The sequence below is a fragment of the Stegodyphus dumicola genome, chromosome 4 (genome assembly GCF_044657685.1).
Source record: "Stegodyphus dumicola isolate Sdum_Otavi_A_Nest chromosome 4, ASM4465768v1".
Lineage (NCBI taxonomy): Eukaryota > Metazoa > Arthropoda > Arachnida > Araneae > Eresidae > Stegodyphus > Stegodyphus dumicola.
Genome location: NC_140771.1, coordinates 31173401 through 31199861, shown reverse-complemented (window position 1 = coordinate 31199861; position 26461 = coordinate 31173401). Strand labels below are relative to the sequence as shown.

Below are 26461 nucleotides of genomic sequence, written 5' to 3'. Positions count from 1 at the left end.
TATTTCTTTTACAGAGTAGCGTGTTTTAAAAAATGGATCTTTCAGCACAGACATTATTTATCTGCATTGAGTAGCAACGGAAATGACTTCAAGCAGCTTCCGGAAACGACTTTTAGAAATTCTTAAAAAACCAATAAAGGTTCGGATAAATCAAATTTCAGGTTTATAATTTAGATTTTGGTATAGGGTTAGTTTGTTTATTTTTGAGAGAATTCTAACAAAAGTAACATAAAAAGTATTTATGTATAAAATAATCTAATAATTTTAATACAAATTAGAAATAATGGAAAAAAATCGGAAATTTTCAGATTTATTAGACATTTATTGAAGAATGTGATATTTTCAAAATCATAGAAGATTTACTAAAATTCGCGCCACTGTGAAGTTACCTACTCTAATAATAATATACATAAATTACTACACAACCTTTCTTTCAGAGGAGTTTTATTTTTATAGTACATTAAAAAAACCTACTGTTAATATACACAATAATCATTTATGCGCTGTAACCTACTGTGTTACAGCGCATAAATGATTATTGTGTATAAGAAGCATGTAACGTTTTGCCTCATTAAATTATGCATGGTTTTCTTCGCAGTTACGCCATCTACAATTTAACAATAAACTCACAAAATTTTTAAAGCATCAGAATTTTAGAATTCTCGATAAAATAAATGCTATCGTATGTTTTTCTTTCAGCATTTTTTTCAGATCGTCATATCAATGATGAGTTTCCTTAGTAAGATGGCTTACACATATTTTTGTCTGTTTATTATTGGCCTTTTGTCTTTTTAACTTTGGAGAGACATTAGGTAATTTTTAAAAAGAGGCAAATAAAAAATTAACAACGCCTTCGCCGGGAATCGAATCGCTGACCTCTGGAATACCAGCGTGGTACCGTTACACCACGAAGGCACGCTGGGAAAGTGGGAGAAATACTTATAACTTTATTATCAAACATCATGTTCTTTGCACTTGTGTTACGTAAAATTCAACAGCAAAGTAGCGAAATATTTAAAAACAGTATTTTTTAGAATTCCTGATAGAATGGTTAATATTACCATTACTTTTTTATATTCCCTATATTATTTCTTTAAAAATAATAGATGGCGATAACATTTAGGGCTACATGTTTTTATTTGAAAAGTGATGCGGACACAAAACACAAAAATGAGGATCAGGACTAGCAAATTTGGTGCTAATAATAGGATTAATTTGCCATTCAGCTGAAAATCTGATACTCGCGAAGTCTCAGAACATCGCCCAAAATTCATAAATTCGCGCCGAGATAAATGACCTACTGATTTTGGTCTGAATCTCAGAAATTTCGTTGTTTTGATGTTTTTTATGAATGAATTCGATGATGTAAGGCATCACAACTCATAATTAACGTTCGTCATATGTTTGTGCTTTTACCATTTCCTTTGAACATTGCTAAAATGAAGCTAAATTACAACGCGCAGTTTGTGATATAGTTTAGATAAAGAGTGGGCAAATACTTTTAACCGTGAACCAAAATGGTCTTTTTGGTACATCATGCGGGCAGGGCCGTGGCGATGTTTTAAGATGACCCTGTTGTTTGAAGGATACGATGGGGAATGAAAACGCAATCCCTCAGTAAAAATTTAAAGGAAAAAATTTAATTAAAAAATAAAAAATCGCTAAAAACGGTATCTGTTTCTATTGGTCATCGAGTAACCGACATGTGTATGCGTAAATGACATTTTCGAATAAAAATTTAGAGCTTAAATGGTCTTTTCCTAGCCTTCCTTTTCTGATCAGTGTTTTTGTCTCAACAATATTCATATGTAGTCGTTTAATTTCTAAATAAAAGTTACAGGAAATGATAAGAATATATGCTTCGGAAGATGCACATGCTTTTTAGTAAATATAGTGTTCTTAGCTTAGACTGATAGCTAGATAGTCATATGTATGTATGCACGTACCATACGCTATAATAATATATGAGCACTCTTGCTGCTGATTTCGATAGTTGTCACGCAAAACTGGACAGGAAAGAGAGGAAAATACCAATTTCATTACGGGTTAGACAATGAGAAGGGCACATTGGGCCCTTAAAGGCCGACTTTTGCCCATCCCTGATTTAGACGGACTATAATATAGAGATCGTAAAATTTTTCCTTGGAATTATCTAAACGGATCCAGCTGATATAACGCATGCCCCATTGCAGTTTTAGAGTTTTTATAACCAGCTGAAATTTATTTTGAAGTGTCACCATATGCTTTATTAACTGCTAGATAATTCTTCATCTGTCCCTTGGTAAGAGTTGGTTGAAGTCGATTGTTATTTATAAGATTATCCTAGTGATTAATGCGTGGTTTTAATAATTGCTCGAGTACCTGTTAAACTGTGCACCCCGCTGGCAGATAAAGATGTAATTATCCAGTGTGTGGCAAGCAGCAAAATGTTTCGCATGACACGCTTGATTGGCCGTGCAAGGATAATTACATAATAGGCTACCGGCATAATCCAACTCCTTGGCATTCGTATACACATGTTTTATGTACGCAGTGGGAGAATGAAATGTACGTTGGATAGCGCACATTCCTTGAGAGCAAATGTGAGATAGCAGTGAGGAACTATCTTGCCGCCAAGATTGAGGTAAATAAAAGTTAAATTCTGCAGTTAAAAGTTGTCGAAAAACAGAAATGTTGTTATCAAATTGCATTTGTATTTAGAAAAATCCTTGAAGTTTTTTTAGCGTTCCTTTGTGTATTGCGTTTGTTTTTCCTGCTATTTGTCTTGCAAAGCAATAAGTTTTATACCCTTCTTTTTCTGAATTTCATTTTGAATTTAATGTTACTCCACCTTTCGCATAATTTCTTTTCCTTATTTGCATTGTCAGTGTTTCAGAATCTTTCTGACCATTTATTTTGTTCAGTGCATTCAATGGATACTTTTTTCCTTGTGATAAATCATTCATGTTTTATTCCTTTTGTTGTAGTATGTAGGTACTGATGTTACCAATCTTAGATGCAAAACTAATGTTTCTTCAAGCTCAAGAAAGGAAATGTCAGAAATGCTAATTTTTTGTCTTAGTTCTTAAGCAATTTTAAATAAAATCTTAAGCGTTTTAAAAAAGGACTGCTCTTTTGCGCCATCCATCAATAGTTACATCAGTAAAAGAAGATATTTTATTCATATCATGGAATGAGATAAATCCCTTTTTTAAAATCCTTAAAACATTATTTTCCCTTCCAATTCATTCTTACAATTTTTGTTTTTTGAATGATTTATGTATCACTGAAATTTCCAGTTTACTCTATTGTGAAGTTTGCGTACTTTCACGCGTTTGATCAATAACGAATAAAAGTTCAACAAAAGCAATTATGATATTTTTAAAAATACGAAATATTTATCAACATGATATAACAATATTTTAAATGTATTTTCTTATAGAATATTTAGAATACTTTTTATGCAGTTTTTCGTTACATCTGTGTTTACAGATTCATGTTTCCTTATAGTTTCGCAAAATTTTTTAACTTATATTCACCATAGGATAAAATTTGCGTGATTATAAAGACCGATCTTAGACGAGTTAATTTGTGAGAATAGAGGAAGAACTAACATGTGAAATGAAAACTAATCAAATCTCACCTGCGAATGTTTTGTACAACTTCTTTCTGTTACTTTCAAGGCGAAAAGATAATAAAAAAAGAGGCAATTTAAATAAATTGATCTGAATTATGCTGAGCCTAATTCCTTACCTATTAATCATACATTAATTTAGTATACATCAATTAAAAATGCAAGTTTCAGGATTTCGGAATGTATAAAAAATGTTAATCATATTTTCTTAAAGAAGTGCTTCAAATTTGAGTCAATCATAATTAGACCCGCCAGCTTTGTTTTCTCATCAGTCTTGTAAGTTATTATAGAAAAGGGTCGTTAGCCCAGAAAGACTCCAAACGGCATTTTGCGTCGAACCACTATAAGCGGCTATATAACTTTCAGATTGTTGCCACCAAATATTATCCTTCTGTATTATACTTAAAGAATAAATAATTAAGAATCTACATGAATGTATGTATGTTTCTGGCATTTTGAAAAATCAATGATATTAAGAGCCATCAAATTTTGAATAACGTAGTTCTGCACCCGAATATGGGCACCTGGAAGTCTGAATCTTGAATTTCGAATTTATTTCATTATCTATTTCATATTTTTTAAACTTTTATTTATGATTATATTATAATTTTTAAACGAATTTTCGATTAGGAAGCTCAACGATTTCAAAGTGAGCGGTGGCATCACATTGTACAGGATACGATATTTTTATCTTCAGCACGCGAGACTGTCTATACGAAATTCTAAAGACAGGCTGTTTCTAAGTATTTTTAGCCCAAATGTTCACGAAATGTATAGTTGTGTGTGTAAATGAAAAAAAAAATCTCTTTGAGAGTAATATAAAATCTGAAACCTTACAGATTTTTTTTGTTCGTAATGCCTCAATTCTTCAGGGCCCAGCAGGGTACATGCCATATGCCACCGTTTTCAAAAAGGCATCTACATCCTCTTACAGTACTTAAAATATGTAAACATTTATGGGTATCTTAATTACAAATTTTATTAAATTAGAAGAAGTGGTTTTTATGACGATTGAAAGAAACTGAATTTTTTAAAAATTTTACACTTTTTTCAAGTACTTGATTATTGAATACATAACAACTTAACTGCACATTTTTGTCATATCTCTAAAACGTAATTAAGATTTGTGATAAAATGAATAAGAACCCGTGTGCTTTGAATAAGACTTGCGTCTTAAATTCCCCCTCAATGCAATCAAGTCGTTTTTGCATCATAATATAAGGATTAGATACATCGCTTTTCATTACCTCTGGCTCTAAAAGAAAGCTGGTACACTCAATTTTCCAATGACTTGGAAGCGAACGTTAGAATCTTTTAAATTTTGAAAGTAGCTTCTGCATAATAATCTATCTTTTGAGGGAATACAATACTTTTCAGTAAGGAACCATTGCATTAAGTCATTAAAGTAATGGGATTTCTTTTGATTTAGTCTTGATATAAATAAATCAATTATAGAATGAAATCCGAAGTAAATTGTTCTAGCTTTAATGAGATTAATGTCTCTTTATTGTAGTTTCCTTTGAATGGGGTGATAATGAATGCATATCAACGAAGTAGAATATATGCTTTTAATTATATGGCCATAGAGTCGCCAGTTTCAAGAAAGAAATTCTAACACGGTATTAAAAATGCCTATAAAACGCTGGAAAAAGTTACCGTTGGAAAGCCAGGGGCATACCTGCATGTGAGGAAGCAAATTGTTATAGCCTTCATTGTAATAGCATATTTCTCAGAAAGATGGTCATTCAAAGCTTCAGCTTTGATTGCATTTATTGTTTTGGTACGTAGCTTTAACATAGTATGAAGCTTTTGCTGAATATTTTTCGCAATATAATGCTGGCCGAGTAAAATACAGTGAACACTCATGGTGACCTATTTTGGATACAACTTAAAAAGCCGCGATATTTACTAACCTTTGCTGGTGCATCGTCACAAGAAGCTGCAGAAATGTTGGACAGAGGAATACCATACTGATAGAAAAAGTTTTTAAATCCAATGAAATATGTCTTCTCCTTCTGTGTATGTCTCGAGAGGCTTTGCGCAAAGAAAACACCTCTATTATTTGTGATTTAGAATTAGTATAATAATGCACATAGCTCATTAAAACGTTGTCCCTTCCAAATATTGATTCATCCAGGTGTATGGCAGATTTATTAATCCTTAGTTCAAAGATCAGTTGTCGTTCAATAGCTTCGGCCATTTTATTTTTATGACGATGAAGTGTATTGTTACTCAGCAGCAAAGTTTGTCAAACTGGTTCGGGATTCATTTCCGTAACTGTAGTTATTACTTTTCGAACAACTGGTAATAATAAATTCTCCCCATCTGTTGCAATTAATAAGAAAATATTACATGTAGCTTCAAGTCCTCCTTCATAATTCTTATATGTCTTTAAGGTAAAAAATTATGTAATTCCTTTCTTTGAGGGCGTTTAAAATTTATCTTAATGTACTTTGTCTTAAGATTTTTAATGTACTTCGCTTTTATCTGCCTGCATTCTTATAAAATAATGTTTCATTTTTGACAGCTGCGTTGCGTCTTTGTGAAAAGGTTTTTTGCAAACGGAACATAAATATAACGTTTTGTTTACCGGAGACGAAATAAAGCCAAACATTAAACATTCTTGGATATCATAGGCATTTGCTTTTATCATGTGAAATCGTTAATTTTTTAGAACCCACAAATTTAAGAGCCAAAATTTAAAAATGTTAGCATTAAAATTGACTTACCAAGTTTATAACGCCGTGAAAGTTCATGCAGCTAAGCCAAGAAATAAAAATACACCATGAATACAATTATATCTCTATTCTGTGATCGGTGTACGATCACAGAATAATAATGAATAAACATAAATAAAAGTACATAATGTTTTATTGTTCCATTGCTCCTTCTTCAGCTTTAACGGAAATTAAAATATTTATTCTTTCGCAGACTGTTAGACATATACAGTATAAATATAATATTTAATACTGTGGATTTTTGTTTTCTTGAACTGAAGTTTCCGAAGCGGATGTATTAACATGGTGGTAAAGTTTCCTTCCGCTGTGGCAAGTGACAGGAGAGCAGCAGTTAGCGTGTAGTCTTGTCAAATGTAAAGGTTCCACTTATATATTGACGATATAATTTCCATTTTAGCATAATTTTTGACAGCATGTTTCAAAATAGGCTTAGAATTTGCTATGGCTGATTAATTTGAATTTCTTCATGTTTTTTTAATTGCATTTTCTTTTGTTCCTGTGTTTTACTGTTTTATATTGCATTTATTGCCTAAAAGATTTATACTTTTTTTTTAAAAAAACATTATTCATTTTGTATATTAAATAATTTTTCTTATATTTATGGTCCACGATTTCTTCCATACTACATGATAGATCTTTATATCAATAAATAATTAATTATCAATTTTATTAATTTTTTTTTCAATCAGTGAGATTTGGATTATGTCGATCAGTTCTGATGCATATCCGACTACCTACACACGTTTGACTCCTTGGTCATCATCGACCCCCCTCTAAAATTTCATCAATCCGTAGAGGATATATAGTGATCCTGCTGGGAACTCTTGAGGTAAACAGACACACAGTACCCATCACTCAAGCAAGAGCACAATCATCAGTGTCATTATCTCAGTTTTCTCGTGTGCTTAGTATCTTTTCAATTTTAGAAAGCGAAACTTACTAATATGATTTTATAAATATCATTCTTGCTTTTCAAGTTATTTACCTTTCATATGCTGTTTATTAAACTCTGTCAATATTTTTTTCCTTCTTAGTAGGAACTTTGTAAATATGTTCCATTACACCCACTTCATTTCCTTCGATTAAAATAATTTATTCGAGATTTACATGGAAAATCTTTATGTGACCTATAAGTAATATATTCATATAATTTATATTTAACATATCGTACTGAAAATGACCCTTAATGAAGAGCTTAATTTGTGACTACGATTTATGCAATTTTAATTGACACTAATACTCCCCCCCTCTTTTAATTTTAGATAGAGTCACAAGATGGCAGCACCAGAACGGCTCCTGCTCACCCTGTCGTATTTTTGGCTGTTGTTATGTCTCTGTAGAAGTCGTGAGTATCAAAACAGTTTTGATTTAGAAAAGTCATTTCATGAAAATTTCGAAGTACTTTTACTTAAGAAATAATTTGTTATATATTTGCAGAATGTGAGATTGAGACGGGAGAAAGTGTAATAATAATGGATATTCTAGAAAGTAGGGGTAATCGTAAGTATCATTTGAGATTTCTTGATAAAATACAGTATATTCCTATTCTTTAACAAAGAAACTAAGGGAAAAAATCCTTAATTAATCAAAAAATTAAGGTTAATTATTTAAAAATTCTTCATTACATTATATTTACTCTTGTATACATGCTATATGAAAAAGGGAATTGATTTAATTGTATTTATTGTTGCCCCGTAAATGCTAATTAAGTACAGACTGGGGAAAACCGAAATAAGTCGTTTATAAGTTTTATAATACTTGCCAAGTGAGAATGGACTTAAAATGGCGAACGGACTTACGGCAGCTCAATAATGCCTCTTATTGTCTTCTTATACAGTGGATGGACACAAATATGGAAACACCTTGTGAAACGCATGTTTGAAAAGAAAGATTGATTTTAATGAAATATGTAGGTGGCGCTGGCGTTTTTGACTACTGACGCCACCTATACAACTTCGTAAATGTGCTAAACAGTTCAGTTGTTGTCGGAGTACTGTTATGTAAAGTTGTTATTGCATTATGTCACAGTTAACAGACTTCGAACGTGGGCAAATTGTTGGAGCACGTATGGTAGGTGCTTCCGTAAGCAAGGTAGCCGAGGTGTTTAGTGTTTCAAGAGGTACTGTATCGAAGATTTATTCCACATATTTGAAAAGCGGAAAAACATCATCTGCTAAATCCCAGCGCGGACGAAAGTGTGTGCTGAGTGATCGTGACAGACGATCATTAAGGGCAATTGTGACGAAAAATAAGAAGACCACAGCTGCAAAAGTTACTGCTGAAATGAATGTTGTGTTACCGAACCCTGTGAGTACCAAAACAATTAGAAGGGAGCTTCATAAACAGGGAATTGCTGGCCGTCTTGCAATTGAGAAGCCACTCATCAGTGATGCTAATGCCCGTAACAGGAAAAGGTGGTGTTTAAGTCATAAAGCCTGGACTATAGAGCAGTGGAAGCGAGTAATATGGTCTGACGAGTCTTCTTTCACATTGTTTCCCACTTCTGGCCGAGTTTACGTCTGGAGAACGCCATCTCAAGCCTATAATACAGACTGCTTGTTGCCAAGAGTGAAACATGGCGGGGGTTCTGTTATGGTTTGGGCAGCCATATCGTGGTTCTCTGCTAGCCCCATGATAACTGTGTCAGGGCACATGACTGCCAAGACTTATGTGAACATTTTTGCCGATCAAGTTCATCCCATGGTACAAACTTTGTTCATCAATGGTGATGGTGTCTTCCAAGACGACAAAGCCCCTGTTCACACAGCTCACATTGTCCAGGACTGGTTTTCTGAGCCCGAGGATGAGTTGTCCCATCTCCCCTGGCCACCACAGTCGCCAGACCTGAATATAATCGAACCTTTGTGGTCTACATTGGAACGGAAAGTGCGTTTTCGTCATCCACCGCCAACATCGTTATCTGAACTTGCCACCGTTTTGCAGGAAGAATGGTATAATATTCCCTTGGCAAACATACAGGAACTGTATTTATCCATTCCGAGAAGACTGCAAGCTGTTTTGGATGCCAACGGGTTTCCTACACCATATTAAGCAAAGAAACATGTTTTTTTAAAGGTGTTTCCATATTTTTGTCCAACCCCTGTAGGTTTCGATAATGTACTACATAAATACACGTGCGTAATGTTTTATTGTTCTATTGATTCTTCTGCAGCTTTAACGGAAATTAAAATATTAATTTTTGCGAAGGCTCTTAGACGTATACAGCATAAATACAATACTTTTGTGCTTGATGCTGTTAAGAATAAGTTTAAGACCTATCGCTGTACAAGGGATTTTTACAAGTGATTTTTCATCAAATTGTCTTTTCTTCAAAGTAAGATTAAAATGTCAAAACTCTTTATTCTAAAAAACTGAGGTTGAGAAAGTTTACTAAAAATTTAAAATGTTGCCCACATTACTTTTTATTATTAATTTATTTATTCTCAGTGGGCATATTTTTCAATGGAACTTTATCTATACGTCACGTGAATAACGCGTTGAACACATCGTACGATATGTAACAGCAATAGGTCTTGGAACATATTTGCAGTGGATATTCAGACATTACAGCAGTTACATAGCTAACTTGCCTTATATCTAACGAGCTAGAGTAAACTGTCAAAATCCTTTGTTTTCATACGTACAAGAAAAAGAGAATGTAACCTAGCGAATAGTATATTTTGCATCACTCAGTTTAGTAGTATAGTATGCACGTATTTAAAGTTAGTTAAGTCTAGCAATATATATATCTCACCAATTAAACTTCACTGTAACACGAATGCAATTGCATGTTACACGAATAATCTGTTTCGTATAGCGCTCATTATTATCCTCAATTAATCATAGAATGTATTAACTGCAGACACAAAGGCCCGACTGTAATTGAAAAACCTACGGATTTTAAACATGTATACAAATTTTGACTGCAGTTCATGAAACTTCTTTTTTCCTTTCAAACTTTAAAAATATTAGATGCAAAAAAATGTGTTTTTGCTTAATCTTACCAACAGAGGTCAAATGAAATAATTTTGAGTGACCCCTTGCAGAGACACTATACGATTCGAGCCCAGGCCCATCGAAAGGGTATGCATATTTTAGAAAAATCAGGGTGGAGGTCGAGAATAGTTCTTGTGTATTAGCTGTCATATCGCAAACTAGTTTATTGTATACAAAATAATATTATCAGGATGAAATCATAAAAAAATTTCAGAAAGTTAGAAGAAGATCAAAATCGTTTCCTTTATATTAGGTGTTACGTTGCCGGGAAACCTTTCGTACAGTAAATGCAGATCGAACAACAAATTACGTTAAATCTCACTTGCTAAACACAATAGAAATTGTAATTCTAACCAAAATCTCGAAATAAAATAGTCTTTAATATTTTGCTGTTTATTTGAAAGACACTTTTATAGAAAGTTATGTTATTCTTGCAACATTTTCTTTAGAGGATAGTAAAAATGTTATTGATACTTCCAACTGAATTTATGCCTCACTTGAGCATTTGGTGGGAAAAAATTGGCATTGAAATGTTACCCCTTCAACATGTGGAATATTTGTGGGCTGTATACATTCGCTAAAGGAGTCTTTGAATAGATTAGATGTCAAAATAAAAGAGAAATGTAATCTAATTCAAAAGAATATTGTTTAAAATATTTACTTCTCTTCTACTGCTTACATAATATCTCGCTACCACTAGTCTAATTATCTTCCAGTTGCTTTATTGCTTCATTTAATTGTCAGTGATAATTTTATAAGGTATTTCTTCCGCTTTCCTATCATACCTTCGTGGTGTAGTGGTTCTGCACTCTGGGACGGTATTCCAGAGGTCTGTGGTTCGATTCCCGGCGAAGGCGATTGCTAATTTTTCATCTTGCCTGCTTCCAAAAAAAAAAAAAAAAAAAAAAAAAAAAAAAATCCTAATGTCTCTACAATTTTATTTTAATTTAATTCATTATTATACATTTATCTTAAATTTAAAAAAAATTACTGATATTTATATTTCTTTATATTTTATAATAATTAGTCATTTTTTATCATTCAATTTATTGTTTTATTCAGTTATTATTTTTTTCATGTTCCTGAAGGTAAATAAAACAGTCTTTGTGTTTTTAGACAATACCCATAAAAGAATACGCACATCTCTTGAAATCCAGTGCAGTATTCATCTCTGTTTCATTTTTATTACAAAATAAATCTACGAACTAAATTGCTTGTACATTTACTGGAAAAAACTTCAAACTTGCGAATGCATACTTTCGACTCTTTTCTTAGAGGATTTATTCCTTTATGGATGCTTTAAATGATTCGCTTTCTTTACAAGCTTTAAAGACAATAGTAAAAACTGAAACACGATTTATGCACATATTTTTCCAGTACTCAAGATGGAGACTGGCTACGGTACTTCTTAGGCTTTGAATGAAATTGTAATTCCAATGGATGCAATGCACAGGAGTCCCGGAGAAATTATGGTACTGTAGTTGCACAGATACAGGTATAAGTGGCGGAACACCAGAAATTCACCATTGATCGCACAGGTATAGTTCCGTTGAACTAACTGTGCAGATATACTCCAGCTTTGGAGGTGAAAGCCCTGGTGAATTTGAATGTCCCCCCACCCTTTTTCCCTATCACAGCTTCTCAGAAGGACTTTTGGTTCCCCGTTCATTTTGAGTGCCCCCTTGCAGAGACACTATACTTTTGCTTTCTCCACGATTCGAGCCCAGGTCCATCGAAAGGGCAGTCAGCATTTCTACCCAATATAACAGCTGAGCAGCCCCAAAATTTTTGTGCAGGTGACATATTATTGTGAAATTGAATCACAATATAAGTAACCAATTCTATTAGTAATGTAACATTCCTTTTAGCAATTAGTAAACACTGACAGTGCTCTCATAGTGGCCATTCCATTACAACGATCGGCATCTCCACTTGTTGACAGCATATTAAATCACTTTTTTTTTTTTTTTTTCAATTCACTCCTCCATTCTTCTGTTTAGCACCCAAAGAAATTATTACAGAAAGTGTCTGTTTTATTTTGAGTATTTGTAACTGAATTTATTCCTCGTTTTCCTTCGAACGAGCAAAATACATGACGAAACTTCAGCTTGTGGGGGAGAAAAATTCCTATTTTAAAATATTATCTTTTCAGAAAGAAGATTATTTATAATTTTACAGTTCGACCAATAAGGTTTTAACTGAATTGGAAGGCAAAATAAGAATGAAATGCATAATGCATGCTAAAAAATAGACATATCTAATTTATAACACATAAATATTGCTAGTAAATATATGGGAAATACTATTATTAATTTCTAAGGGAGTTCGCTTTTACGCGATCTCGTTCGGTGAGCTGTCGCGTTTAATATGATTGAACGACACGAGTCAACACGAGATCAATGTTCTCGTTTGTTTACTGAAAATGCTATGACACTGAAACTAGAGAATGATTGATTGATTTATTTATTTAAACGCAGAGGTCAATCAGACAACAGTGCCATCAGAACTTCCCATCCGTGGAACACCTCCACAAGTAGAACTGGGAATTCAAACTGCCACAGCGGATTACTTCGCAATCGATGGAAAGCGGCTACGGTTGAAGCGACCGATTGACAGAGATGTGAGTTTAAAATTTTTTTATAAGTTTTATTTGTACCCTTCATAATATTGAAGAATGAAATGTACGAAGCAGAAGAACTGAGTGATAGAAAGCTTATTCTGCTAAGCACTTTCCTTCTAAACTTAAGAAAGCTGTGCTTATTTATACATTATAACTAATTTGCATTCTAGTGAAAGCTGAGGAAAGTAGGGAAAAAGGTAAAGCCAAGGTAACACGCTAGTTGGGTTAATTAACTTAAAATATTGAGATGTGTTACGAATCCCATAAGTAACATATGTCATACAGGACACAATGTTATAGTTACTAATCAATCAAATCCACAGTTTTTAATCCGAACGTATTTTGTTAAATTTCAGAGATTTTTCTATACAGTATTAATATTGTTCTATAATTCATAATTACCAATTATTCTTATTTTTTTAACTTTAATGAAATTAGAGAGACTGAAAAAATAGTTTAACAGTGGTAATTTTCTTATTTGATTTGTAGTAAGAAAATATAACAGTCAGTATACTTCTATGTAACTTTTATCATTTCTTACTGTGCAGTTATGAGCAGCAGTTTCTGTAATATTAACGTAGTAATTCAAAAGTTAAGTTTTTTAAAAAAAATTCTTTAATAGTATTTTTTATATCTTGAATGGAATTCTCCATATTATCGTAGCATTTAACATCGCAACACTGATAAAACTTAACATTTGATAATTGCATATAATTTAAAAGATCACCCATTATTTGAAAGATATGAACATAAGTAAAACGAAATAAAATAGCTGTAAAAAAAAAGAAAATTCTGAAATGATTAATATTTTAACTGTCGCCCAAAAGAGTTGTGAAAATATTGTGAGGATCTTTAATAACGCATTTGAAATCTGCCAGACCATACAAATGCTGAAATGCTTCATAAGATTAGGACTAAAGTCGTTCTTGAATAATCGACGGATTAAATTTTTTGTGAATTACGTTACTTAATTAGAGTCGTGCAGGCATGTATTTCTTATATTTATATCTAACCCTATGTATTTTTAAACGGATGAACATTAAACGCAATTACTTCATCTCGACATTATCATAAAGGTTTTAATAAGCATTTGCCTTTCGCTAAGCACCTTTTATTACTTATAAAAATAAGTATTTTTGCCTTGAATGGAATTCCATATTATGAATATTCTTGAATGGAATTCCATATCCATTATATATACACAGAAATATTCAGAGTGCTATGAAATTTGGCATTCAGATTCCCCAGTTGAATCTTTATGTACCTCGAAGCAAAGGTTTAAGAAATATTTCGTTTTTAAGAATTTAATGTTGAAGCTAATTTTTCTAATGACTATTTTCAAATATTCTTGCTAATTAAGTAACGGGCTATAGTAGATATTTAATCTTTACCCTATCGGAAAAAATCACAAAATTATATTTTTCAACATAATTAAAATTTCAATCTAAAAACCATATTCTTTGACTTAATAAATCAGAAATGATATTATTAAGCATTTGAATCTTTAACTTAATTTACTGGTTTTTCGTAATTTCTTTTTCAAACACTTCCCACATTTCAATTATTACACCTGCAATACTCTTAAACTTCCATGTTAGGAAATATGTTTGTATAATGTATTTAATTTTGATAATATAAAACTAATTAGGCAATTTTCTTCAATTTTTAAATAGACGTTACTTACTTCAAGCACTGAAAAAATAGGTTTCCTCATTAAAGATTTCACTTTGAAACGACATGATAGGACATTTTGAACTGAGTTTTTTTCCGTTATTGCCTTTTTTCAACTTATTGGAAACCTTCCTAATACTTTTGTTTCTTTTGTAAATAGTTTGCGAAACTTCTTTATACTTATATATCTTCTGGAAATAGTTTGCGAAACTTCTTAATGTGTCTACTGAAAATAGTTTTCTTTTCCCCCAAGCGAAAAATGACTATATTGCTAATAAAAATATAAATTTTTATTAGCAAGTACTTTGATTGTTTAAGTGTAATAGTAGTTTATTTGAAAAACACCTTTAAAATAAAAAATATTTTTAAATGCAAATCTTGATATTTTAAAAAATTAATTAAGTGTTCTGAAAGAAAAGAAACGCTTTTCTTAGTTATAAAATTAAAGTCCAATTTGAGTTTTTTAAACAACTTTCGTTATCATAATTAAAACTTTCAATAGATCAGTAAGGCAATATTAAGACTGTTTGATATTTTTCCAAATGCAGTTACATACTTGTTTATTTAGATATTTTAAGTCATCTTAGAATATTCGGCCTCAATCTGTTCTTTTCGGTATCTTTTAAGTATACCTTTTTAAGTATTTTTAAGTACTACCTATTTTTTAAACATATACTTATTTTTTAAGTATACCTTTAAAGTTATTAACTGAGTTTCTTTAATATTTTCTTAAAATGTTCTTTGGGAATTAATAACTTAACTCAGAATATTTTATTTTAGGCTGAAAAACTCACCATGGTACGACTACAGATATCTTGCCGTGATGTGTTCTCTTCCGAACAGGTAAAATTGTAAAAAGATTAACAATTACTTTCTCAATAGAAATTAAAAAATTAAGTTATCATTCTCTCGTAATTGAAAATGCTTCAAGATGCGTCTTAACGTATGTTTCTGAAAAGCACAATATAAGTCTATGTTCCTTCTACTGTCTAATTTTTCTTTTTTTGTTGTTGTTTAAATCATTGACCGAAAAAAAAAACAAAACAAACAAGTAAATCCATACTTTTAACCACATGCTCATAGACTTCTGCTACTAGAAATATCCTAAGTGAAATTTTTACAGAGCGACTCTGATATGTTACACTATCAACTCTGTATTAACCGGGAACAAATAAACCGAGCTACCGATCAACCAGATCCTACCTAAAAATGCTTATTCTTCTTTTATCTACACTGTCATTTTTTTAATATAATTTTAGTTTGCTCAACCAAACGAAATCTTATAAATTGTTGTTGCTCGGCAAAGTCCAGGATCCTGAAATCTGTGATTTCTTAACAAATTGAGCTATTTAAATTTACTTCTTGATAAGACTTCGCGACCTTACATCGGTGATCATCAACTTGGAGGTCATTGGGTACCGACTGCCTTGATGGTCACATTTGCATGCAATTTAATTTTATTTTAATAATATATCTATTTTATAATACTTCAAACTTATAAGTTTTATGTATATTCATAGCATTATTTTAATTAATGAAAGATGATTTGAGCATCCTGTATTATACATCGCAGGATAGAATCCTTTGGTTTAATACTAACATTTGAAGCATTATTGTAATTAGTAAAAAATGTTCCTAAAGCCACGTGTTTAATTGACTGAAAGAGTTCTTACGTCTCCGAAGAACATAAGCAGTTTTAAAAGATCCTAATATGAAACTCTACACGATTTCTCACTGCAAAACGAACGCAAGAGACGAGAAGTAGCATCATATTAATGTATCAAAAGCATGCATTTTGCTGTGAATTCTCCCTCTTTTTTAATTTTCTGGCAGTCGTTGACTTCTCTTATTAATGAATAGATAATTGTTTAATATTGTGGTAAACAACAGTAGTATGTATGATATTAGAAAGCATCTCAAGCGTACTTTAACCAATTTAGATAATAACTTTTAATTTAGAAACATAATCGATCAAACTGATAAGGGTTGCCATTTTGTTCACTTTAAATGCTGAATAATTAATGCAGTACACGACCTTGTAGAGACAAACAGGAGACATGAAAAATGAGCGATGCCCTCACCAGGACTCGAACCTGGACCTTTCGAATAAGCGCTGAGTATGCTGACCATTACACTACGAAGTCATGCTAGAGGAAATACCTTATAACCTCAGCTGTTTTAGATTGGCAAGAGGGTAAAACATTTACCAGCCCTCTTTCCACTTAAACAGAAAACTAATTTGTTGTAGAGTCTTATTTTGGTAACATACGCTAAGTTTGTAGAGTCATTAGGTTATTTCGAAGCAGGAGATATGAAAAATGAGCAATGCCCTCGCCGGAACTCGAACCACGGACTTCTCGAATTCGCGTCGAGCGTGCTGACCACTACACCACGAAGGCATGCTAAGAAGGCGGAAGAAATACTTTATCAATTAAGACTCCTTTGTAGATCTAAACGACTTATCGCTATGTTTAGGTAAGCAAATTGAAACGTACTACGGGTTCAAAAGACTTTTTTTATTAAGAACTGAAATAAATTGAGCAGAAGATGCCTTCTGGTGCTTTCAAAACCGGCCAGAAATTATTGCGTGAAATTAAAAAAAAATATAGAATTTTAAATTAAAACTAAATTTAAGTCTTATTTAGCCAAAGGTTACGCAGAGATAATTAACCTCGCAAGTTCATTCTAAGCTACACCGGCGAATCTGCAAACATAAAGCAACGCACTAGATAGGAATGCTACAGTGGTATTCAAGAAGTACGTCGCCTTCAGCAGGCGGAACAGGCTCTGAATAAAGCAATCTCAAACCGTCACTTAAATACACGCGAGCTAAAATTTACATTCTGGCGGAAAAAGAAAAGCGTTTGGTTTGGTTTAGTTTCTTATGGCTTAGGCAGATACACTAGGGCTATCTGCCTTAGGGAAGGAATGTCTTCATGGAAGACTTTCTAAGGTAAACTGGTAAGACTAAGTATACGTGTAAACTAAGTGTACACGTTACACATGAAGAAAACCATGAAGACGCCCATGCAGCCAGCCCGTTCTCCTGGATTCGAAACTATCAGTGTTCAGCGATTTTACCCCTCGAATGCTGGTGGCTCAGAAAATGCAAAAGAGAAGTGACAGCAAGGTTCGTAACATTAACTGTTTAGTTACAGAAGTACCTCACAAAGTTTATAAGCAAAACATTCATCGATTATTAAAGATTAGTTCCTTATTTACTCTAAATGCTCAAGCCTGGATTTCAAAATTATTTATTCGTTTGTAATATTTTGCTATGTCTCTAAAAACGCTGGATAGAATGAGCAAGGAGTTTTGGGGATGTAGATAGCTCCAATGATTTTTTTCTTTTGTGCAGAAATTTGTCCTCTCCAGCGGTGATAACTTTTGAAAATATGTCAATTGACTCATGTCTGATGACTGCCATCAATAAATATGAATACCTTCTACTGCCATCATGCAAATAAATTCTTTACAGAAGCAGTATCGCCAAATCATCAGTTTTTGTACTGCTTAGATATTTCAAAGGAAACTCTGATTTTCTCTGGGAAGAGGTTCTAGAAATTATTACCATATATTCTGCGTTAGATGAGGGGTTCGGATTTATTGCACGATGATATACGCTGCAGACATCATACGCTATTTCAGCATCACTTTCAGATGCCTAATTGTTGGAGCAACGATTTTGGGTTAAGTGCCGTCGCTTACTCTGGATTACCTTTTCGTTCTATTTTCTATTTTCTCTCTATTTTTGATTACTTTACAGTGCTAAAAACTTAGAGTATTCACTTACAACTTAGGGTGCCCAAATCTTAAAGGATGCAAGATGGAATTTGAGAAGATTTGTTGAATAGCGGTTTGTGGTTCTGGCTAGCTAATCACAAGTCATCAGTTATCCGTCTGCTGCTGTATGAACTAAAAGGTATGCAAATACCTTTTAGTTTTAGGCAATTCAAATAATCATTAAACATTTCGCAGGCATCCGAAGCATCTAAAAATGAAAATTACTCCCTCCCTCCAAAATCCTTCTGTACCGACATCACCAATAGTGGCTTTACTAGTGTCATCTATGAGCTAGACTTATCATGCAAACTAAAAGGTGCAGTCGGCGATATATTTGTATCAAAATTCTAATTATGTGTCATTTTTTCTTTTAGAGGAATATTCCTGTCGTAATAAGGATAGGAGATATCAATGACAATCCACCCATATTCAAAGCAAGGTCCTACGAAACAACGGTCTCCGAGGTATGTAATAATTAAATTTCAAACTGAAGTAAAGTAACTATTTTCGACATTAACCCTAGATTTTTTGGACCCTAGATTTTTTGGACATCGGAAAACCTGTTTTATTTTTTCGAATGAATATGATGAATATGAGGAATAATACAATAACAAACCTAATTTTTCAATACATTCAAATCTGTGAAAAACAAAAAAGCAATTCTTTTGAAGGTGCAAAAACACCAATAGATTGCAACGTGATGACAAGCAGAACAAGCAAAGTTGAAAAATAGCTTATTTCGTATTAGATAGAAACAACTTGAAATGAAGAATAAGTAATATACAAATTTGCAGTTTTAGCTCCTTACTACCATCAGCTAACCTGCTGATTAAATTTTGCCGTCATTGGCGATATATTGTCCATGTAAAACTTAACCACACTTTAAACAATAATAATGCAACAGAAATGTAACCAGCTTAAAATATTAAATAAAATTTATTCATGTATAAACAATGAAATTAAACAGCAACTAGAAAATTTTTGCGATATTTGAAGGCATTAGAATGCTCTTTACAGGTTGAAGATAGATAATGAAGCACTTCGTTTCGAACAACACTTGAATTAAGGATAATAAAATCTGTTTTAATCTTGTTGGTGTTGGCAGCAAATTAAATTAACATACGGCCTTATTTGTGGTGTGAATTCTAAAGTACGTAAAATTCAAAATTTAAGAAGTCAGCTGAATGGTGAGTGCAGATACTGAAAAGTCTCAAGAATCTAATCACACTAAAATAGCAACCAATGCTGAGAATCTAATCTCGGCATTCTCTGCTGCTTGTTATTATATCTTAATTCCTCTCCAATACTGCTTAAATTTACTTACTGCTAGAGTGGCTCAAGACGATAATGCAGTTTGCGTTTGGAGCATATAACCTAGAAATGTATTGACCGCATAATGAACAAAAAATATACTAAAAAATGCAAAGAACGAAAGAGTAATTCTGAGATAAAATTTTAAAAACACCGCAGAATATGTTCATTACTACATTAACTTTCGTACAGGTTTCTCCTGTTAACATCTAGAAAACATATGCCGATATCCATGCCACTAACATCAAAGCAACTATAAAAACTTTGTTAAATATTGCACATAAAACAGTATAAAATTATACAAGCAGTTTCAAACTTAAATTGCTTTGTTAATGATGTATATCTGGTTGCAGCTGACTCCGGTCGGTACCACAATATTTAGGGATCTGTCGGCCAGCGATGCGGATTCAGACAGTAATGGACTTGTGGAATATTCAACAGCTCCCGGGGATTCCACCGAGGTAAGTTTTATAATTTCTTTTTTAAGATTTATATTCATGGCATTAAATAGTCAGAGAAATGTTTTAAGTCTTTGGGATTATTTTAATTAGTTTCTTAATTAAATATATGTATTATTGCAACCGTTGTTCTTTTTTAGAAAAATAATTTGCTTGCTTTATGTCCCCAAGTGTATTTTTAAGTTTGTATGGAATTTTCTTTTTCTTCACCGCCTGTCTTCGTGTATATTACAATTGGAAAGCATGTCCGGCTACCAATCGGAAGGTCCGAAATTCAAATCTCGGACCTGATTGCTGGTTTTTAGTTTTTCCTGCTCCAAAATAAAATAAAAGAAACCTTAAGATTCTACATGTTAACATAGACTGAATTTCATGAAATGGTGTTGAATTTTAATAAAACGTACAGGCTCTTCGAGTATGAATGGTTATATTTCACGATGTTTGCGTGATGTATGTATTTTTTCAAAAACACAGGACTTTTACTTAATTCATTATATTAAAAATATTAGGTGCAAAATTTATCAGCTTCAATATGCGCATTATTAATGGTAGAACAGACGTCGCAGAGAAATTTAGTTTCAATCCATGCTGTGGAAATGCTTCTGCTGTAACACTTGCATTTGCTCGTGTGATTCTGTCCCTAACGCGGTCAAGATCAGTTTTTTCATCACTATATTCTCAGATTTAATAAATACCCAGAAGAAAAGATATAAGGAGGGCGATTAGGGCTTCTTGTGGGCCATGAAAATACAATTATACCAATTCACCGTTCTGGAAATCAAAAATTAACTCATTTCGTACAAGATTTAAAGTGGGTTGATGATGCATTTTGTGAAAGAATTGCGGCTCAACGATGCGTATTCCATTTTCGTTTGTTTGATATATAATGGAACAAAAAAGAAGTTACAAGTATATTATTGATAATGCGAAATACATTTTGAAGTTGTCAAGTATGTATTGAAATTGATGTTTGTTCCAACAGGAATAAAAAGTCCATCTCCATTTTAAGCCATATCAGGTACTATTCTAAAGAGAACCTCAAATAATTCATGTGCTCATTGGACTTCATGAAAAACTCACCATTCATTCTTGGACAACTTTTGTGTTTTCTTATTAAATGATGCAGCTAACAATTATTAAATCTAGTATTGTACTTGTCCTAATCTAGTATTATATTTGTTCTAATGTTGTGCGTCTTAAGTTTAATTCTTTACTTGTCAAACCATCTCTTCAATTTGACGGATTATCTTAAGTTACAGTGTCGAGTTATAATGCTCATAAGAATAAGAAAAATTACAACACAGCTAAATAAACAGTAACTACACTTTTATTAGTCCAAAGGGGAGCTTAGTCCCCTATTGTTTTCGTTTTGCAATTTTGCGTTGAATCACTATAAACGGCGAATCACTTTTCAGACTGTTGCCACCCAATGTTAGAGTCCTGCATTATATTTGAAGAAATTAAATAATGAAAATCTACGTAAGTGTATGTAGTATATTTCTCGCATTGTGATAAAACAACAGTACATAGAGCCATCGAATTTGAATGACGTAATCCTCCTACGAATATGGGCATGTGGAAGACCAAATTTGAAATTTGGAATTTGCTTTATTATCGATTTCATATTTTGTAAAACTTTAACGAATTTTTGAGTAACAAACTCAACGATTTAAAAGCGAATAATGGCAACACTCTATGGGGGTAAAAAAAAAAAAACCTTTTTATCTCCAGCGCGCCGAAGTGTGTATCGAAAATTCTAAAGATAAGCTCATTTTAAAATTATTTTGCGACACTGCTATTGAAGTGAATTTTATGGTTTAAGTGCAAAGAACGTAATATTTAATAAATAGAGGTAACACACAAAACGTTAAAAAACGCCCCTTTGGACGTAATTTAAAATCTGAAACCTTTGAGATTACTTTTATTTTATTTTATTTTAATTGTTATTTTTAGTTATACCATATAGTAGAGTAGGCACAAAATCTTGCTACACTTAAATCATCTACCCGCCATGAGTTGCAACTTATTTCGATTCTTCTTTGAATACATATCACTGAGCTCCTTCCTACGCTTTTACTGCTTTTGTACCGACAGTGAGATAATCTGAAGTGCTCGCAACAGATGAGATGAGATAGCATCTATCTGCATATTAACGTGGGCCGATTTTTCGTGCTTCATACTGTATAATACAAGATAATGTGCAACAGAAAACTTGAAGATTTTGCTAACTTGGAAAAACAACTAATATTTACCGTTCAAAAATAACTATCTACACTTTCCAACTCTTCACTCAACTGGATACCTGGAAATCATATAACTCTCAAATTTCCACTTACCCCTAAACTAGGCTATTCCAGAGTCATGCCCAATTAAGCACAGCAGGAAACACATTCCCAACAGTGATAGTAACTAATCTAATCTAACTCATCTGGCTAGGCTTTAGCAGAAGCCGTCGCACAAAATCACAGAATTTTAAATGTATTTTCGAGTAACTGAGATTTATATCAGCTTTTGAATTAGATGAATTATAATAAAGGACACTAATGAGTTAGATAACAGTATAACAAAGTAAGAACTTAAGAGAGAGAAACTTAATTATTCGGAACATAATGTAATTACTGCATTCGCCCATGGTAGCCGAGAAAGAAGAGATCAGTTGGAAAACGTAACAATTATTAGAAGTATAACATAATTGTCACCATAATGTGACCTTTATTTATATATATTATTTTATGCATGTAATTTTGATTCATATAGTATTTTATATAATTGTGTATCTGTTTATATATTATTGTGTACACTCTGCACACACACAAAAAGAGGTGACAATTCTATATCTCTCGTTCTACTGGGCCGATTGACGTAATTTAACTTGCGTTTTTTATATCTCGAAAGCGCTTCTTAGGATATATATTACATTTACACACAGCATTACTCTAACATAAGTATTTTGACATAAAATCGGACATTTTCTTAAACCACATACTGATATTTCCCTCATACTTCATTTCTGCGACTAAAGTTATGACAAAGTGCCAAGTTTTGTAAAAATCTCACAATTAGTTTTTAAAATTAGCTCTCAAAATTTTAGGGCCTCGGTGTTAATTGAATTTCTTATAATTTATATATATATTCATTAATATTTCTATTTTATTAAACTTTATTGATTGCTTCTTTTCCAAATCGAAATTTAGGATTAGTTCAAATAAAATTCGCTTTGTTGATTTATTTTTAATATTTGTATTTTTTAGAAATTTTTGTAAATTTTTTAAAACATTTTGAAACTATAACCTATAAAACTTTTACCATCGCCGTAAAGTTGATGTATTTCTAGGCATAGCTGCAAAAAATTAGTTTTTTATTCAAAATTTTCCAAGATATATATATTGGAGCATTGCAAAATTTGGCATATTTGATATAAGAAATACTAATACTAATGCCAAACATGGTTTATGCACTTTGTTAAAATTATCTGAAGGAATAATCGATGCCCTTTTTTTTTTACTTTACTGATCGTTCACTCCTTCACAATGAAAAGGAAGCGAAATAAATTGCCATAAATTAAGAATTCCGCCAAATGAAATTTGTTTTTGCCCGAACTAAAAAAAGTGCTCTAAAATAAATTTTATTTATTAATTTCAAATTATTTTAAAATTTTATTTTCTTATCAAATTTTACAAAATTTAATATTTAGGTATATTCTGAACCGTAGAATCGAAATAATGAAACAAAATCGTTATGTCATTTCAGAAAAAGTCTGATTGTATGACAAAATATCTATGCCAGAACAATGCTATATATAAATCTAATATATATCCTCAGTCGCTCTCTCGAGACATGTAAATTTCTTCAATCAGCCCAGTAGAAAGGGAGATACAGAACTGTCCCCCCCCTTGATTTTTTTTTTTTTTTAATGTGTAGCATTTACATGGCTGTGGCTTACATTTTATAGATTTATGATTTTATAACTAAATACTAAGCAACGGTTTTTATTAAGGTTTTTGTATCTCAGCTTCTGAGTTCATTATTCATTATGCCATTCATTCATGCTTATTTTCTCCGTGACAAGCTATTTACTATCTGATACTTTATACGTTTCGATTAATAATCATTCGATGAAAATTAATAAATTTTGAAAAAAATTGTATATTTTTAAAATTTAAAATTTACGATTTTCCTCCCAAACAGGAAAAAAATATAAATTTTAAAAGAATTTTCAATAAATTTTGGGATACTTTAATTTCTAGCCTTCAACATTAGTTTATTTTGATATATAGAGTGAATTTGTTTACATAGATGTTTGCTTTCTGTCCTCATTATTTAAGCTTTCGATTTTTTTTCTTGCAGAGAGATGGCTATCCTTTCTTCTCCATAAATCTTCCTCACCAAGGGCTAGTGACAGTCAAAAAGACTCTCGATTTCGAGAAATCAAGTATCTACTATTTAACAGTACTCGCTAAGGTAATTACTGCATTCTTTTTCATCTAATTACGAGGTAAAGAAAAGTTTCAGTTATAGAGTGTGATTACACACTTTTAGAACGATTTCGTTAAAGAATTTTAAAAAAGTAAATGTTTGAGAATGCAAATTTCTCGCAACAGTTTATTATTTGAAAGGAAAAATATCGTCTGCTACCTTTAAATTTATCTTTCTGTCAAAATGTCGCATATAAACAAGCTATGAATTGAAGGATATGTTTTTGCGCTTCCGAAGAGAAATATTCCTAGTCTATAATTCAGAAATATTGGGAAGTTCATGATATTAAAACTTCAAAGCGCAGAAAAAGCAACATTATTAATTGGAAAATCAGTACCTCTACATGAAAAGGAGATTCCAAATGAATACCTGAAGAAGGTACCAACGGTTTCTGATAAAGTTAAATCGCTTGTAACAAGAGATGAAGAAATCAATTGCAAAGTCTTTAAATATGTAATATATTATATATCTTTAAATATATCATATATTTCTATATCAACAATAAATATAATAATATAAACTAAGATTTACAACTTAAAAAGGCTAAAATCATGATCTTCACTAACCTGTGACTCAATAGAGAACAATTTGTAGAGCCCTGTATGAAAACTATTTAGCAGGAGCAAATGGGAATACACTGATAACCCTTGATTAATCATGGATTTATTTAAATGACTTCAATAAAAAAAAGGCTTTATTTATTATCGAAAAGGAATTAAAAAAGTGTACAAACCTGGTTCTGTCAATGCAATGGAAGTTTAAATAAAGGGTTTAGGACCGTCGTAGGATTCTCTTACAAAGTAAAATAATTAAAAATAAAAACAATCGGGAAAATGTTGAAATCAACTCAATGTACTATCAAGAGAAAAGTTTTACCTCATATTTACAAAATAAATTCTATTTATTTATTCCAATAGCTTTCAAAGAGTGAAACTTCATCAAAACAAAACAAAAAATCGTGTTTCAAAACGTATCACTGCGTTACCTGAAAAATTAAGAATAAGTATTGCATATATATCTTTTCTACTTATTCCTTCAAAGTACCGTAACGTTTGATCTATGGATTATTGTGTCTTTCATCTTTTGAAGGTTGCTCTTTCTTAGCGCAAACCCATTACGCTTGATGGACTCTGTAAAGCTATGAAAAAGGAATGGAAACCAGTACCTCTGGAAATTTCATGAAAATGGAAATCACGATGCAAACTTTCCAGTCCAGAAAAGAGGCTATCAGATCGAACATTTAAAAATGCACTCTTTCCATTTTCAATATTAACTGAATGGCTAGAAATCAATGTATATAAACACCGTTTTATATGCAATTGCCAGTTCAGTTTATCAGTTATACATAATGGTACCTCTCATGATGAACATGTGCATGGACCGAAAATATTTTGCCTAACGAACCGCCCAGAAATTTCTTCACACATTAAATGCGGAGTTAAATTTCCTTTATTTTCAAAACATTATTCAGGCATAACAAAATCAAATATGCAAACAAATAAACCTTTTTTTTTTTTTGTTTTTGTTTTTTTGTTTTCAAGTATTACCGCAAAACTTCTCTGTCAGAAACATCAGGAAGCTCAGATAAAACCTTCTTCTGCTGAAGAGAAGAACAATGTAGCCATGCCCTACTACAACCATGTTTACTGCAACTTCTGAAGAAGAGGAATTTCAACTAATTCCACAACTCTCAAAACGAAAATTTATTTAATCAGAAGCGAGAAGAAGCCCATATCACAGCCAAATAGCGTAAGCTGAGAATAAAGAGTTAACTGATATGAAGAAAGTGGTTGAT

At 32.1% G+C, this 26461-nt stretch overlaps 1 protein-coding gene across 3 annotated transcripts in view; it reads left to right on the top strand.

Moving 5' to 3' along the window:
- Cad99C (cadherin 99C) overlaps positions 1-26461 on the top strand; it is a 212840-nt gene that overhangs the window by 113323 nt on the left and 73056 nt on the right. For 2 of the 3 annotated variants that reach the window (XM_035351134.2, XM_035351133.2), the window contains 7 exons: positions 7614-7696; positions 7789-7851; positions 12825-12967; positions 15419-15481; positions 18796-18885; positions 20086-20193; positions 24538-24651. In XM_035351134.2, the coding sequence (XP_035207025.1) occupies positions 7627-7696; positions 7789-7851; positions 12825-12967; positions 15419-15481; positions 18796-18885; positions 20086-20193; positions 24538-24651 (651 nt within the window). In that variant the 5' untranslated portion in view covers positions 7614-7626. Of the gene's footprint in view, positions 1-2593; positions 2624-7613; positions 7697-7788; positions 7852-12824; positions 12968-15418; positions 15482-18795; positions 18886-20085; positions 20194-24537; positions 24652-26461 lie in introns of those variants that run through there. The other variant, XM_085814676.1, reaches the window with a different exon arrangement.